The 17,157-nt window shown below is 40.2% G+C and overlaps 3 protein-coding genes across 6 annotated transcripts; 1 reads left to right on the forward strand and 2 right to left on the reverse strand.

Annotated features, from left to right (window-relative positions):
* Positions 1-1,215: 1,215 nt before the first annotated feature.
* LOC144646623 (uncharacterized) lies at positions 1,216-10,622 on the reverse strand. Of its 4 annotated transcripts, XM_078506275.1 has the most exons (11): positions 10,505-10,539; positions 8,831-8,869; positions 7,620-7,970; positions 6,925-7,008; positions 6,376-6,435; positions 6,142-6,186; positions 5,328-5,366; positions 5,012-5,080; positions 4,580-4,644; positions 4,010-4,109; positions 1,216-2,262 (listed from the first exon to the last, which is right to left on the reverse strand). In XM_078506275.1, exons 3-11 carry the CDS (start codon positions 7,908-7,910, stop codon positions 1,576-1,578), a joined length of 1,440 nt encoding a protein of 479 aa, XP_078362401.1. In that variant the 5' UTR covers positions 7,911-7,970; positions 8,831-8,869; positions 10,505-10,539; the 3' UTR covers positions 1,216-1,575. The 4 variants fall into 4 exon arrangements, with proteins under 4 accessions (XP_078362401.1, XP_078362402.1, XP_078362400.1 ...); XM_078506276.1 differs by lacking the exon at positions 8,831-8,869 and having other exon boundaries at positions 4,580-4,641; positions 10,505-10,622; XM_078506274.1 differs by lacking the exon at positions 8,831-8,869 and having other exon boundaries at positions 10,505-10,622.
* A 954-nt stretch (positions 10,623-11,576) lies between these two features.
* LOC144647501 (RYamide receptor-like) lies at positions 11,577-12,350 on the reverse strand. The gene has a single exon (XM_078507300.1). The coding sequence runs from the start codon at positions 12,348-12,350 to the stop codon at positions 11,577-11,579; it is 774 nt and encodes a 257-aa protein (XP_078363426.1).
* Positions 12,351-14,255: 1,905 nt separating this feature from the next.
* On the forward strand, positions 14,256-15,859 carry LOC144646624 (general transcription factor IIE subunit 1-like). The gene has a single exon (XM_078506278.1). It carries the CDS (start codon positions 14,313-14,315, stop codon positions 15,621-15,623), a length of 1,311 nt encoding a protein of 436 aa, XP_078362404.1. The 5' UTR covers positions 14,256-14,312; the 3' UTR covers positions 15,624-15,859.
* Positions 15,860-17,157: the final 1,298 nt, after the last annotated feature.

Below are 17,157 nucleotides of genomic sequence, written 5' to 3' on the forward strand. Positions count from 1 at the left end.
TTGTAGCACATGCGCATATCTACTTGTTCAGTGAAATGGATTTGTATCAACTGTAGTCCATAACTTATAGCTCTAGTTTATAACTTGCACCATTTTTCAAACGTATCTTGAAGGAAACGATCTGTTTAGTCATTCCAAGGCTCGGTTTTGTATATGTGACAAAACTAAGTATGCAAAGATGTATTATTTTCGACCAATGAGAAGCCAAACAAAACCAATCGTGTTTTGGCTTCTGTAACTTTTCCCGTGTTTTCTACAGATCACGTGTTTTTTTCTTTGGAGTTCTGATTGGTTTTTGCACGTCTTAGAAATATTATATTGTGGTAAGGTTTTCCTGCTTTATTTCATTTCAAATACTGAAATAAATGCGTTAGCTTCTTATTAAGTGGGTTCTTTTGTTGTCTACATTTCTTTTACGCTTTTCTAAACTTGGTGACGTCACTTCTGATTTTTGCTCGCATTTGAAAAACATAGTCCACTATATCCTTCCAAAGATTAACTGTTGAGTCCTGACTTTCCGCTTTATTCATCAGGTGCATTTTACGGGCTACGCGCAAGGTAGCTTTGAAAGGGCGCTAACGAACCTATTTATCCCAAACCTGAAGGCCTGTTCACAGACTACGAGCTTGGTGAACATATCAAATGAGAAACTCATAAGGGGTTGATCAAATATGATCAGATACTCCTTCGCGCAGCTGGTCGTGTTCTCATATAATCGCCCCGATCGTTTCTATCGCCTCTGTCACTTCAAAAAGTTTTCTTGCGATCGAGGCGATAATATGAGAACATTACACAGACGATCGCTAACGTCTGCGGCGATTGGGGCGATCACGTTCGCTTGGATCGCCCGTGTTCTATCCTTCTAGCTTCTCTCTCTCTTCTTCACCGTAAAAATACAATAACTGAAAAGATAGGAGGCTACGAGTTTTGCTCTTTAATTGAAGGCTGTCATTGTGTTGGATCTAGGGCTAAAATGATTGATTTTTCGTAGGTCTTAGCTCATACCAGGCTATCGGGACGATCATATGAGAACCCCCGATCGCTTCGGATCCTTTGATCGCGATCATCTCAGTATTTTCAAACGATCGGGGCGATCATATGAGAACCAACCTTTAGCAAACATCCCTTTTAAAGCAGATTTTACAGAATAATTATTACTTTACTCAGGATTTATTGCTATTTCAAAGTGGATAACTCCGTCAAAAACTTCTTTTGCGATTAGGTTATATTTTTCCAGGCTCCAGATACAATTTATTCAATACAATCTTTTCACCACACAAAACTTAAAATTTATATGACCTTACATGCAAAAGGAATGATGTGTTGATGTCGTTACAAAACTATAAGAAATTCAATTGACTTGAGGTGATTGTTTTATTTACATTCAACAAGGACTTGAAGCTGCTATTTATTTATTCTATATCTTAAAAAAGCTACTGTTCAGATATCTTAACAAAATGGCATGTGGTAAAAAAGTGGAATAATCACTTATTTAAATAACGTCCGTAATATTTCTATATATGTTTTTTCTATGTAATTACCAGCATTGTGTGATTTATACTGTGCGAACTACGATTACTGGACATACAGATATGCGGTCTCCATTAATGTTCCATGCACATAATTACATCGATAATGAAGATTTTTAGATTTTCCGACAGCCGAGCATCCATACCCGTCCTTACAAGAACTGACTCCTACTCCGAAGGCAAAATCATCGGGAAAACAAGTCGCCTGTTGGTCCCCTATGCACCCTATCCTGGCAATGTGAGTCGTTTTAACAGGGGTAGTGTTAGGGTTGTCTTTTTGCGGATTGCAAGTGTTAGCTAAGTTAAGACCGCACCAGCCTTGACGAAGAACGGATAAATCACAACTCTTTCCAAAAGCTTTGAGAAGTGTAGCGAAGGTGTACTGCTCGGCCGGGACAACGCCAAACTGCGTTTTAAACAACTCTGTGAGAGACATGTTTTTATTGTGCGTGAAAGGCGCGCAGCTTGTTGTAGGACCTGATAAACACACCAAGATCTTGTTACTTGAAACCTTTGACCAACCATCGTTTTTCATCGATGTCTTCTGAGTTGTGTCTGGTGAGGTTTCGTCGTTGAACGTTTTTTCATTTGCCCAGTTTTCACTGACGGGTGAAAATTCATCTTTGCCACCGTTTATCCGGGCAACCAGGGTCCAGCCCCCCAGCGCCGTGGCTGGTTTGTCTGGATTGAGAACGTCGCCTTTAGGCTCCACTCGAATCATTTCACAATGTGTCTGCAATCAAACGAACAGCGTTCATTACTCAACCGGTTACCAGTCCCTTAAAAAAGATGAAGACACCTAACTATTGTCGAGGCCGAAATCACCCACCATATAGGCTCGAGTAATATTCGTGAATTTTAATTGTGTGAAAATTTCGTTGACTTCGGCATTGCCAAAATGAGATTTCGTGGTGGTGGTGGTTTTCCATCCCGTCAGCAATAACTGGGCAAACCCAAACGTCGACGAACAATAAGATGCTGGCCAGTTGTTTAGCAGAAATCCACTGTTTAGAGAACATAAAGGAAAGAAGTCTGATTAAACGCGCCATAACTTGGCACGCATGCGTAGTGCAAGTTCGGTGTCATTGGCCCGACTTTGGAGCATCCGTAACCATCATAGCAACTCGTCACACCGATACCAAGTGCGTAATCATTCGGTCCACAAGTCCTCAAAAGGTCGCCTAGGCAACCAATCCGTGCAATGTGATTGGTTGGATTCAGATTTGGATTGATGTCTTGCGGATGGCAGACGCTGGCGGTATTTAAACCGCACCACTGTTTATGCATGCGAGACAGATCACAACTTTTGCCAAACGCCCGCAAGAGTGAGTCTACTGTGTAGCGCTCGTCCACAGTCACCCCAAACTGATTATTAAACAGTTCTGAGAGAGACATATTACGGTTGTGCGTGAATGTGGCGCAGTGCGTTTTTGGACCATCGTAGCATACTCGTAGTATGTTACTGGGCAAGTCTGCCCAGCCAACATTTTTCATGACCTTCTGTGTGTTGGTGTCTGGTGCAGTTTCGTCGTTGATGACGCTATTGGTTGCCCAGGTATTGCTGACTGGGGAAAATTCGATCGAACTGCCCGGGACCCGAGCTACGAGCGTCCAACCGCGCGCCACCATTGGTTCAATTTCACAATGTGTCTGAAATTCAAATGAAGCACCCAGTGCCCAGTCAACAATTTACTGGATCACTTCAACTGACACCTCTGCTGTCTTAAAAGTACATACGCGTAGTTATCAATAGCTGGACACGCTTGCCCTGCCTTAAAAATCTTAACAATAAACCTACTTTTGAATAGAGCGTTTTCCAAACAGTAGTCAGAAAACCGACACACAAGTGTCATTTAATCCTACCAATCACAAACACAAATAACTCAGCCAACCAATCAGAATTTAATGCAAAGTATACAATCGGATCCAAGCGCTGGAAAACGTGGTCACGATTGGTTTTGTTTTTGCTCTTGATTGGTCGAAAAAAAGCACGTTTTATCTGATTGGATACAACGTCCACAACGTTTCTAACCGATTTTATTGAGCTCAGAAAACGCAAAGGAAAGAAATTTGGAAAATGCTCTATCCCTCAAATAAAAAAAATTAATTTTTTTGATAATAGTTATAATAATAAAAGATTTAAAATAGTTCATGAAAAGCGCCAGCTTCAAATGTCAATCTTTTCTCGCCAATTTACTCGCAATTATCAAACTGCAAAGTGCAGCACTTCCACACTACATCTCTAGCAATATTTGATTGATTATCCAACTCGGAAATCGTCAGGTACGTGTGACGTAACAATGTGTGACGTCTCAATAGCGTAGGTTTTTGGTAAAGGAAAGTTTAAAAAGTGTAGCATAGGAATGTTAAAAGCTACTCAAATCGCTTCAAATCACTTTAGTTTCGGGATAAAGTTGAAGTTCTTATTTCAGGTTATGTGAGTCAATATTTACAGAGATTTCTTTACCCAGTTTACTGACCTGGAAGGGTTTGTCTTTGCCTTTTATCCAGTAAGCGCCGCTCACGGCACCAGCATCTTTCTTATATATCTCTTGACAGTTGGTTGCCGGATTATCCTTACTGTAATTTTACAAAGGAATTTTCAGGGATGAGATTAGTAGATTCCAATAACTGAATCCAATCGCCGAGACTAAACTGAACCCGCGGACTTCTTTGAATGCGTTTCTAAGCAACTTTAACCTGGTATAGTAACGATTAGCGCGCTATCTTCTGATTGGATACTTAGGATTGGAAACTGTTCGTGTCCCGGCTTACAACTTTGCTATTTATATGCTTTATTATCATGCATGGAACATGAAATAACAGCCATAATAGTCGCAATGGAGAACTAGAGATGATTCCCCTGTCGGGTGGTGATGTTGTCAGCGGAATTAGGCGCTCGATTAACCACTAACTATGGATTAACAAAAGTCGTTTTTAAAAGGCAACAAAATATACCCATCAAAGCGTCACTTGCCCATTGCATTTTGCCATTCCTTTAGATAATACGACATAATGAAACAATAAAATCCGTGCTTGCATTAACTTACCATCTTCCCAGGCCACATTTTGGTTTGCCAGATAAAGGGCCGCCAGCGCCGCCAAAATTGCTCTGCTGGATAAAAATGCTGATGTTAGATATTAACTTGTGCTTTTGATTGCTCTAAACCTTTAATCCATGCAATCAGTAGGTTTGAACTTCAAATGAACCGAGTTGAAAAAGTCCCTTTAGGGCTGATTCCCAAGACCTTTAGCCAACGTGATCCTCCATTGACATGCCAGTGTTATCTTATCAAATAAATATATCCACAAAGTTTAAAACAAACATCCACCTGCGAGATCCGCGCGCGTAATCCAAGTATTTGCTCGCATCCTGCACAATCGCTGCAAGTCACGCAAACGCTTCGAGAACTGCGACACTGAGTCGCTTTCTGCGCATTAACTGCGAGGGTTGTTGAACTATGTGCATTCAGATTAATTACCTTGCAGGTCTTTTCCAGTGCCACTATTTTTGCTTGAAGTGTCGCTATCACGCCAGGAGAACACTGGAACTGAAAAGAAAAGATGAAAGTTAAAGGGTTAAAAAAAGTGTGGCAGTTTTTCTGTTTTAGAATGTCTTAAGCAATTAAAATTTTAAAACAACCTCTTAGTATCATCAAGTATTTCAAATCAGTTAAAACTGAAATAGGTCCGGTCTCGTGAAGATTCCCGCATTGTTCAGGATATTTTAAAGATGTATAGGAATAAACTGCAGCTTAGATGGTAGACATGATAGGAAAATAAGAGTTAATACATTACCGGAGATGGCTGACAAACACCTGGATCTCCGTTTGGACCCTAAAATTAAAATAACAAATCAGATTACTTTGTCCGGTGTATGTCCAGTTCACATCAACCAACAGACACTGAACTGAACGTTTTACGTCTTGAGTGATGAGGAGAATACCGACTACATACCGTAATTACTCGAATAAGCGCCGCGGCGCTTATTAAATTTTTCGCGCCTTAAGTGCGGCGCTTATTGAAAATTTGGACGGCACAAAGAATATAATCTTTTACAGTATTGGAAATAGCGTCTTTTGATTGTCAGTATTCGTTTCTTGCTAAAGAGAGAAGTGGCGCTAGCTGCCCTGCGGCCTTCACAACATTTTCAGAACTACGTATTGTAAGAAAGTTGGATAGAAGAACTAATAGGCGGGCGGTAAAACAATCACTTTGAACTTCAAAACATCGCTTTTGATGAAAAGGAAGTGTCCAAGTTTGTTTTGAGTTGCTTTGTAGTGCTGTTTTTAGTGTAACGGAATTCATCGAATAAGCGCCGCATCGGGACTGCGGCGCTTATTAACTTTTTTGTCCAAAATGCGGCGCTTATTCGAGGGCGGCGCTTATTCGGGGGCGGCGCTTATTCGAGTAAATACGGTACACTGAACAAGTGTTAGCTTTTATATGTAAGCTTTTTTAGGTTTCCTTTCAGTGAACAGCGTACCCTTTGCTTGTGATGGATGGAGGGAGTTTGCAAATGATAATATTTTTCTGAAGAGCATATGAGCCATTCTTTAGTTCTATTATAGATGTACACGTATATGTATTATTTGCTCTCTTGCTCCCTCACCTTAGGTCCCGCTGCTCCTGGAGGTCCGGGTGGTCCTGGGGAACCCTACGATTATAAACACGTGACCAATTAGCTCAATTATTTACAGGTTGTATCGTAGTGTAACAATATAACGAGTTCATCTGAATAAAACTGGTGAAGACATAAACAATAAGCGCTTTACTTTTTGTATTTTTTTGTCATTCTTTCCTTCAACTCATTTTCAAGAATAATGCAAAACTATAATTTCCAAACCTTAACTCCAGGGTTTCCGCTAGCTCCGTCTTTCCCCTTTAATGCAAGAGTCATCATGTTCTGTAGAAAAATAAATTTGCAAATAACTATTCTCACGAAGCCATCTTGTATAAACCAGTACGCAAGTCACACTCGCAGTAAGCAGGGCTTATCGTGTATTTTGTTATGTCCTCAAAACACTTGACGGATTTTTTTCTACAACTTATTCTCGTCGCACTGCATGTTATTCCCATCACTTTGAGCAACTTTAATTTCTGATAGAATAATTATGAAATGGTCTGAAATGAAACTTGACTCCGAAACTTTAGGCGCATGTTTCGTTCACATGTTTCGAGGCTGAACGAACAGCCTACAAACAATGCCGCGTATCATTGACTAGTGAAGGGATTGGAATTGGTCAAGGTTGTTCTTAGAACGCTTTTCCAAGGAAAAAAGCGCCGTCGGGACGAGGTTGACTGGTACCAACTTTACACAAACCGATACAAATGTGTATTGTTTCTAAGCCAAAAGTAATTAAGGACAGAATCTTTTGCCAAATTTACTACAAACCTGTGAAACTTTCACTTTACATTGAGGGCCGTTGGGACATCCACTATTAGCCGGTGAACCTGATGCCGGAGCCTGTTGCGCGGGCTTGAAAATAAAGAAAAAAGATGTTACAACCACACGGAGATATTGCTTAGTTAACTGTTGTTTTGCGCTTCGCCGCGCTCTAGTCTGTATATTGGCTTAAAATGATCCGCAGAAACATTTTAAATTATTTTAGTCGTAAGCAGGAGCCATAATCCTGTCGTAAGTGATCACTCCAGTAGAAAGAAACTGAGGCACTTGTGCAAGTACTGCAACCAATCAAAGTGCAGATGTCATTGTATTGACCAATTACGAAAAAATCCCTATATCGATCACAGGTTGTTCACGTGACTTTTCCCGCGCTCAGGAGTCACTCGCTTAGAAATTTTATTGGCTTGCAAGTTGTTTGTTTCAGATCGTTACAACAATCATCAGAAAACTCTTTAAGATGTGCAAACTGCTTTCGTACAGAAGAAATGAAAGGATTTTGTCATATATGTTTAAAAGCACTTCTCCTTTTCCTCCGTTATTTTATATTTAACCTTGATTTGTCTTCCAAATCTACAACTACGAAAACGTTAAATTTAAACGACCAAGTTTGATCAAGGAATGGATACAGAAATATTCGTTAACAGCGTTGTACAGTTTAAACTTTACATGCAAAATTGACGCACCTGTGCACTTGCAGCAGGGGTTGCCGCGGCCGGGGGATTATCCGGGGCGGGTACAGGTGGTGACTGCGAATTTACCCCTGGGGCCTCCCTAGGGGTACTATCCGATACTGCTATGGGAGGAAGGTTCTTGAGATCCACAGTGGATTCTACACTTGCGTTAGCAGGCGCTGGTACCAGGAGATATGTTCCATCGGAGTTTTTCTTTAAAAGAAACTTTCCATTTGACTCAACTGGTCCAAGAAAGATCGCCAAACATACAAAAGAAATAAACACGACCAATGTACAGCTCATGGTAGAGGAAATTGTCCACGTGACCTCATCAGCAGTCTAGAAAGATCGGAGCATGTTATTCTGTGAGAAGAAAAAAAAAGAAAAAAGCAAAATTGACGAACAGAAATATGTATTTGTTTTGATTTACGTTTGTCGAGTTCTGTGGTTTGTTAAGACCTGGCCAAACGGAGACGCAATTAGACACACGGTTTTCAGCTTACGTCCACTTTTGTCTCCGTTGACTTACGATGACTTGCGTTCACTTTGGTCGAGATCAAATTTTCACGCAAGTGAACGCAAAATTGTCACCGTTTGGCCACCCAACAAAAGTCTTGCTGTTTACTTCAAGTACTGAATCGCAGCGCGCGCAGTAGCATTAAAATGGCTTTTTTTACAACTGGCGTGCACTTACGAGTCCGTTTAGCCAGCCAACGGAAGTCCGTACGCAAGTTCAACTTGCGACTTCTTGCGTGTACTTGCGTTACCATTTGGCCAGGACAACTGGCGTGCACTTACGAGTACGTTTAGCCAGCCAACGGAAGTCTGTACGCAAGTTCAACTTGCGACTTCTTGCGTGTACTTGCGTTACCATTTGGCCAGGACAACTGGCGTGCACTTACGAGTACGTTTAGCCAGCCAACGCAAGTCTGTACGCAAGTTCAACTTGCGACTTCTTGCGTCTACTTGCGTTACCATTTGGCCAGGGCTTTAGTAAGACTCGTACAAAAACCAAAAGAAGGAAAAAGCGTGCTATTTTGTAACCAATCAGGTGCAAACCCAAGTGACCAATCGTGACTTGGCATACGCGCGTTTTCCCACGCTTGGCGTGGGTTGCACGTTTTTGCCACGGGTTGTGATTGGTTCATTGGGTTACTGTTTTGTGATTGGTCAGATGTGACTACTTCAGTTTGTTACGACCTGATTAGACGAAAACCACTTACTTCAGCCGGCAGATTGGCAAATACTGGAAGTTTGCAATCCTTTATGGAAGAAAAGTAAAGCAAACCAGTATCAAGTCATTTTCCTTTTATTTTCCTTTTCCTTGCTCTCATTACTCCACAAGTGGTCCCAGCATTTTAAGTTCCCTATTACATTATCCGACAGTACTTAATTGACAGGTTACGAGAATATAGAGTAAAATCAATTAAGAAATTTTCCCCTGATATATCAACAAATTTTCGGAAATGGAAATGCACGACTTCTGGTATGAATCTTCAATTCAGAAGTTTTCATTTAGTTTTTCTTCAAATCAGCTTGTGATTGAAAGTAAATGGAGAAGCGTTCTCAAGTTGAATTCTCGGAAAAAAGATTTTTTTTTCCGAGTACCACCAACGGGAGTCGAACCCATGACCTTCCAGATTACTGGTTGGACGCTCTAACCACTGAGCTATGGCTTGTGATTATTTACTCACTGGTGTAATGATCGTCACAGGAAAAACTCGCCTGTCTTAATTGCGATGTCATTGACGATATATAAACTTGTCTGCAAAAATCATGGAATAGCAGAATGAACTGTGCCAGGATGCGCCAATGACGGAAATACTAGTAGCATAACTTTGACGAGCGACTAACGCTCAAAACACCAGTCGTAAAATTGACAATTGCACCTTTATTTACCATTTCAGCTTTTGAAACCTTATATTGATAGATAAACTAGTGTTCTCACGTTTTATCTGATGCGGCACAACACTCTCTAAAGAGGCAGTTCAATAGACTAATAATGTTACCCAGTGGTAGAGCGTTCAACAGGCCGTTGTGTAAGGGATAAGTAGCCGGGATTGAATCCTGTTTGAGAACTAAGGTAAATTTCCGAGTAGTTCGTGACACATGTTGATTATATTTTTCTCTACGAAATGTTACTGTTTGTAACTTAGTTGTCAATGAAATGCCAAACACGAACAGGTATTGAATGTTCCAGAACGGAAACACTTAAGTAGTTCCTTGAGTGGGGGTGATGTTTTTTGGTATTTTAATTTTTTGGTCGGTTGACCGATACTGACAGTCAACTCGCAATATACAAGGAACCGTAAGTCTCTAAACTGCTTGAAATTTACCTTAATTTATCACAGAAGTTCATTACAGACCTGCTGATCATGTACAAAACACAAAACTTAATCCCGTGACCCATTCCTGGCGTATTGATCCATATAATTTGCTGCTAATATATTTTCTTGAGAAACCTCGTTAAAAAAGTAACGGATCTTATATTGATCATAAATAGCGATAGAGACGTCCTGCCAATTGTCTTGTTCCTAGAAAATCACCCATCCAAATTAAGAAATTAAATCACAATCAAGTGATTTTAAACGAAGGCAATGAAACTATTTGAATACATCCAGGTGAAACCAATAGACGCGCTATCGTCACAATTGAACAGACATGAAGCGAAAGGTCCAAGGGTCATTTTTCGACCAAAACTGACAGCGACATGGCCGACAAGGGTTACCTCTGGGTTTGGTAGTGGGTGAGTTCTAAGGCCTTAAGATTGTTCTAAATCAATACAAGAGGAAAGTATGGGCACCTGGAATATGTAATAACCTCTGGCCATCCTACATAAGGGGAATCACAATTGAAGTAGAGAAAACGGAAGGAAAAAAGAAACAATTTATCCTTACCTTATTGCCGGTGGTAAATGGACTCGGGAAAAAATGCACCAAGAAACAAAAGTTTAAATAACAAACATTTGTTTTTGAGTGTTTGGCAAGATCATATCACCTAACTCGGCCGCATAACAATGAGGTAATTAGTTTTCATATGCGACTGCAGACAAAACAAATACAGGCAGCGGTATTAGCGTGACTGGTGGCAACAGGTGTATCCCCAGGCTCCCTTTAATGGCGTATAGAGAAACTGAGAAGAAATCGGCGAGCACGGTCTGGGTATGAAGATCTCCCAATCTCCCTTGCGAAAATGCGCTCATCTTTGCGATTCTTTTCGGGGAGCACCGCTCGCCAATTGTTTTTTCACCCTCATCATCGTCACTGTTCCTCTCGTCAGTAGGCGCATAAGGCCGTCACGTTTTCTGACCAACACTGTGTTTCGCGCTACCGCTTTGGCTTCATCCTAGCTTTATTTCCTGCCTTGTTTCTCTCCTTCTCCTTTTCTTCAGGTAGTCTTTGGTCTTCCTCTCACCCTTCGACCTTTAAGTGTCCGCCCCGGTGCTGTAGAACGGTCGTTCACACCCTGTCTCCTAAAATCCTAATTAAATATGTGTCCTAACAAGTTCCACCTTCTTCGTCGTATCCCGCAGCTTACCTTATTAACAAAATCTACGCGATTGATTTGTAACTGTTTAGTGCACAATCGCAATCTGCGTTTGGGTTAGATTGAGATTATCCGTTTCTAGCACATGAAATCATCCGTTATGTCTACCAATACTATTTTTTTAAAATTGAAATTTCACACACTTCTTATAAAAACTAATACAGGTACTCTAATTACAATACATTACAGTTTCTTACTCTAAATTACAATACTAATACAAATGTCACAATACTTACAGAATACAGCTACACTACTACAAGAATATATATTATATGTACAGAAAGGAAAAAAAAAAAGAAAAACTGCAATACTATTGGTCTACCAATACTATTGGCGGAAACTCGGGTTTAGTTGATTGTTTCTATGAACCACTCCAAATTTGATCACGAGCTTATGTGGCCCGTTTGATTGCCCATGGAGTGCTCAAAAGCATCTTAGAAGATTCTTTAGTGCTTGGCGATAATTTTTACTGAAAATAAAACAGATGCAAGGGTTTATGGCACAATTTGCGTAAGACATTAAACGGGCAACCAACCAGAAGTAATGGAAGCCACAATCTGCCCCCATGTCCGATACAAAAAGGAACAGAATCCACCAGATAGAGAAAGGCACAAAGCATACTGCAAAGCCTAACACAATAGCAAAGGCCATCTTCAGCACCTTTCGTTCCCGTTTCTTTCGTTGCTCTGCAGCGTTGAAAAATTGCTCGCCTGGAATCCTCTGTGACTTCAGTTTTAAATAGATTACAGTGTAAGATATGACTATCAACACTAAAGGCGTGTAAAACAATAGAACAAGTATTACTAAAATGTAATCAACATGAGAAAAAGACTCTCCAAACACTTCATTCCACTGTACTGCACACATCACTCCCCCTGGATACTCCGCAAGTTTGTAGACGAACAGAAACGGTGACCAGGTACCCAACGCAACGAACCAAGTGGCGAGAATGAAGAAGGGGCACAGCTTTAAACTGATGAGTGGGGAACGGAGGGGAAATACCACAGCACCAAATCGATCCACTGCTATCAAAACCAGGCTCTGAATAGACACAGTAAAGGAAACAATGACTGAGAAGGGGACCAGTCTACATAAGGTCTGACAAAAAGGACCACTGATCAGCCAAGAGTCGACGTACAACTCTATTAATTTTTTAGGGAACAGGAAAATCGGCCATATCAGATCGGACATGGCCATGTTTACGATTAAAAAGTTGATGGGTTTTCTCATGGTTTTCGTCTTGTAGACAACTATTCCAATGAAGATGTTTCAAGCCAGCGCAACAACAAAGATCAGGCAGAGAGCAAAGATTGTTGCGATTTTTTCTGCTGTAGGAATGTAGCAGCTCAATAACTGTGTTCCATTCGTCGCCGTGTTCACGTTTGCCGACATTTTCGTATCTCAGGTTCTTATGATTCAGCTTTTTTTCTCACAAATGATGTTTTATCTGGCTGGCCAACTCAACGTACAAAAAATGCAAGCTCCGCGTTATTTATGTTCTACTGAAGACTCGGTAATCATTTGGCTTGCATGCAATTCATTATTCAAAGGCTATCTGACAGCGTTCATTAAAAAACTGCTTAATTTTCCGATATCATGCAACTGGAAATGGACAGCTGTTACCATATGACCATGTCTTGTTGTAGGAAATTTCCGCGCATTGAGAGAATAATATCACGGGATAGATCATTTTTTGGGAAAACTTCTTTTTATGCGTCTTGTGCGCGGAAATTGCTTGTTGGACTAAAAAACCGTTTCATCATCTTTTTAACAAACATACCCTAAAAAGGATGTAATAAGTGTTCATGTTTGCCAGGTTTTGTTAGAAATTGCCTCGCGTCTACGTTGGAATATATTGTAATGTAAATAAGAACTGACTTCTTTGTGAAATGGTCGATTCTTTAATTGTAAGTCAGAAAAAGAATTCCTTTTTTACAAATTTTAGCTCTGGTGTAATTTTCTCCTCGAATTTTATTTTGGCCGTTCTCTCATGTGATATTAAAATTTTGCAAAAAAACGTTTTGGGTATAGTCGGATCTTCATATTAACATCCTGTATATTAATTTTTTACGGCGTCATCAAACAATGTCAAAGGAAAGCTATTTGTTGTTCATTTCGTGGCACAATACTGACAGTAAATTGTTGGTTGCGCATGTGTTGATGCAGATATTTAAGTGCGATTCCAGAAGCTCCTAAAAAATCTCTAATATTTGTTATAAGTACTCAGTCTTGTTTTTCTGTGCTTTAAATACTAAGAGTGGCAGCAAACTGTAGCAAATTGTTGTCTCTTAACGTTCGCAGTCGTTTTAGTTTACAACTTCGATTAAGTGAAAACAAAGATGAACCAACGGGGCTCCTGCCAACGTACATTTAATTTCTAGGTTTATCAGTTCCTCTAAGCTTCCACACTACGCTAATTGCATCCCTTTTCAATTGTCACTCTCAGCTTCAATTTTTTTCGCACTACATTCTCATTTCGCCCTTAATTTAGTTCGTGTATTAATGTTTTACAAATATAACTATTGAGTTGTCAAAAATGACAAAGGAAAACCTACAAACATTTATTTAGCGGCAGAAGAAATTTCTGGGACATGGAAATTCATTTCGGTACCTTCGTTTTCGGTATTTGCGAGAATTTAATCCCGAGTTCCTTTGTTTCATAACGATGTTTTTATTTTTCATGTCGATTTACGACATTCCAGAATTGTTTTTTCTTAACGTTGTTGCAGTTTGCGCTAAAATTTTCTTAAAATGAGTTCCTCTATATTTCTATGACGTGTAAAAGCTTACAAATATGAAGCTCCAGTTAAACCTAACTAAGAACCACTTTCAGTTTAATTAAATCGGAAATTAAAGGCAAATGTGACAAATAGTCCGCTTTTGGCAAATCTTCCTTGAAATGTTTGAGGAGTTTCTGATTCTGAACACCTTGTCAAGCATTAGCGTGAAAAGTCGTGAGTTCTCTAGAAACTCTCCAATAACCCTAGCTACGCCTGGCCCCCTCTTTGAATATTTTTTGCACACTACATGACCAATTACATGACGTATCAGTTCGCCAAATGAGTGACCTGGCCAAGGCCTGGCTACCAAGTACAAGAAAGCGAAATCTGTCGAGAAAGGAAAGTCCGGAAGACAAGCCGAAAACAAGTCAAGGAAAAGATGAATGGAGCAATTGACGAGCAAGAACTACTGACAGTAGTTCCTTCAGTGCTCAAGCGTCTCTGTAAAAAAGTTGTGCGCGGATTTTACGAGAACAAACACGCTGCTATCATAACTTTACTGACCAACTCCCAATATCCATGTCTACAAGAAGACGATTTGATCCGATTGTTAGGCTTTGACAAGAAGCAATTACGGCAAAGCCTGGTACGCTTAAAGAACGAAAAACTGATAAAGCAAAGAGTACACAAGGAGAAGAATCCCGAAACAGGAGCCCTGATCAGTTCTAACTACTATTTTATTAACTACAAGGTGTTTGTTAATGTTGTCAAGTACAAGCTCGATCACGTGCGAAAAAAGATTGAAAGCGAAGAAAAGCAAGCAAAAAATCGTCCCTCGTTCGTGTGTACTCAGTGCGAGAAAAAGTATCCTGATTTAGAAGTAGATCGGTTGCTGGATCTGGAAACTTGTCAATTAAAATGCACCCTGTGTGAAGGATTAGTAGAAGAGGATTCTGCTGGGATCAAACAAAACAACACATCCAGAACAAGTCTGGCTCGCTTTAATGAACAAATGGAGCCAATCTTCCGGCTGCTTAGAGAATGTGAAGACATGAATCTAGCGCCTGCTATTCTGGAGCCTGAACCACAGCCAGCCCAACTTGCAGGTGGTAGTCATGCATTACGTCCCGCAGGACACAGTGGCAATAAACCTTCATGGGCAAATGATGCTACTGGCGGCAGTGATGTGAGTGGACCGGGTATTAAGATAGATATAATGGGAGATAAAGATGATGAAGATGCAAGAACTAACAAACCTCGAGCAAAGGAGGCACCAATCTGGATGAGCCATAGCACAGTGATACCAGCATCAGGCATTCAGAGTGAGGCTGCTTCCAATGCTCCCACGCGTCATGGAGAATCCACCCACAAGAAGCCAGGGGGATCTGGCAAAGATGATGAAATCCTTGCAGAGCTATTGGTTCATGAATCAGTCAACAAGAAGCCACGCTTAGATATCAATGAAGCCCTTGGCGAGGGAGTAGATAATGATGACAGTGACTCTGGAAGTGACGATTCAGACTTTGAGGTGCCAGCTCCTGGGCCAGCAACCAAACCAAGTGAAGTTACAGAATCCATGGAAATTCACACAGAAAGTGAGCAAGAAGATGATGATGTGCATGAAATCAAAATTGGAGACAAGATGGTGCCAATTAACGATGTCACTGATGAAATGTTGAGTAAAATGACACCAGAGGAGCATGAAGCTTACACAAAAACACTACAGCATGTTTATAGCCAGTTTTACTAGGCAGGCAAACACTTCTGTAGTAGTACATTATTATATGAAGCATCTAGGTATGTTTGTGAATAGATACACAGAGTTTCTTTAAGCTCAACTCTAATTGGCTGCCAGGTAGTTCTTGAAATGTCAAGTTCGGAGAATTGGTAGGCTCGTGAAGGCCTTATACCTAAAATATGGTCCCTCTTGTCTATGCTTAACAATGTATTTAAAACGTAAGGAAAAAAATTGATCTTATTAGTGTATTAGGGTGCGTTTCTTTGGGAAAATCCAAAATTGGATCATTGATCTCAGATCACACGGATAATTTGCTCCCAAAGAAACGAAGAATCCGAAAACGGATTTTTTGCCATGACAACCCTGTAAACACATTTCGCACAGAACATAAAATATCAGCACAAATTTATTTTTTGTCGAATGTATCCTTACTAAAATAGTTTAAGCATACAAAATCTTTGACAAAAACCACACGTCGAAGTAGATCTTCTTTAGCGTTAAGCACAATGTGGCGAGAAAACATCTGAGAGCGAAGAATGATTGCGAAATGATCAGTGCAAATTTCACTCGTGACAATTTCAAAAGGATACAACTTCCGTAGGCACCCAGTGGCTGTTCTAGAAAACCTGTATCCCGTTTAAAATGATACTACATACCTATCTGAAGCTACCGTTTCCTTTTATCGTAAAATATTTTTGTATTTTGATCGAAATAACCGCCTAAAACTTTCCATATGGCAGTGTTTACAAAGAGCGAACCTGTATTTTCACAGCAAAGACCGCTGGGCCAAGGTACTTTTTTCGAATCCTTTCCCAAAGAAACGCACGGATCATGAATCCTAAAAATCCGGATTCAGATATGATCTGATGTATCCACTCAAAGTGTGGATTCTTCAGATTATTGATCCAAGATTAATCCATTTTCCGATATAGGTAAAGAAACGCAAAATCCGTTTTTGGATCAAGAATCCGGATTTGTATTTTCCCAAAGAAATGCACCCTGAGTTATTCGTGTAGATGCTCAAACTCTACATACAGTTGACTGTTGTGTATGATTCTGTAAGGCAAAGTCCACACTACATTATAAAAAACTCAGCTTTTGTTCCAGCCTCAAATATGGCAAAAATACTCCATCTACACCGTCATTTTTGTATTGGTACAAAAAACAATGGTTTAGCACTATAGTAAAATGATATTATTGCATTTTCAAGTCTCCACTTCAAGGTTGACAAGTTTCAAAGATTTGCCTCAACAGTTTCTTGGTAGTGTTGGGAATAAAATCGCATTGGACCTAGTACACTATTCTCTCCACTAAGTAACCTGTTTTCAATTAAGCTCCTCTTCCATTTTCAGTAAAAATCAGAAGTCATCTTCCGGTAGAAGCTGTCCTTGAGTTCCAATTGAATCCCAGGGGGGTACTCCGGGATCAAAGTAACGGGGATGATCGAATGGAGGCAAAACTCAGGACCCAAAAAAATCCCTAAGTCTTCCGTCATTACCCAAAAAAATCCCTGGACCAAAAAAAATGCCCAAAAAAATCCCTTGTC

This window comes from Oculina patagonica, chromosome 3 (genome assembly GCF_052425735.1).
Source record: "Oculina patagonica isolate OP01 chromosome 3, crgOcupat, whole genome shotgun sequence".
NCBI lineage: Eukaryota > Metazoa > Cnidaria > Anthozoa > Scleractinia > Oculinidae > Oculina > Oculina patagonica.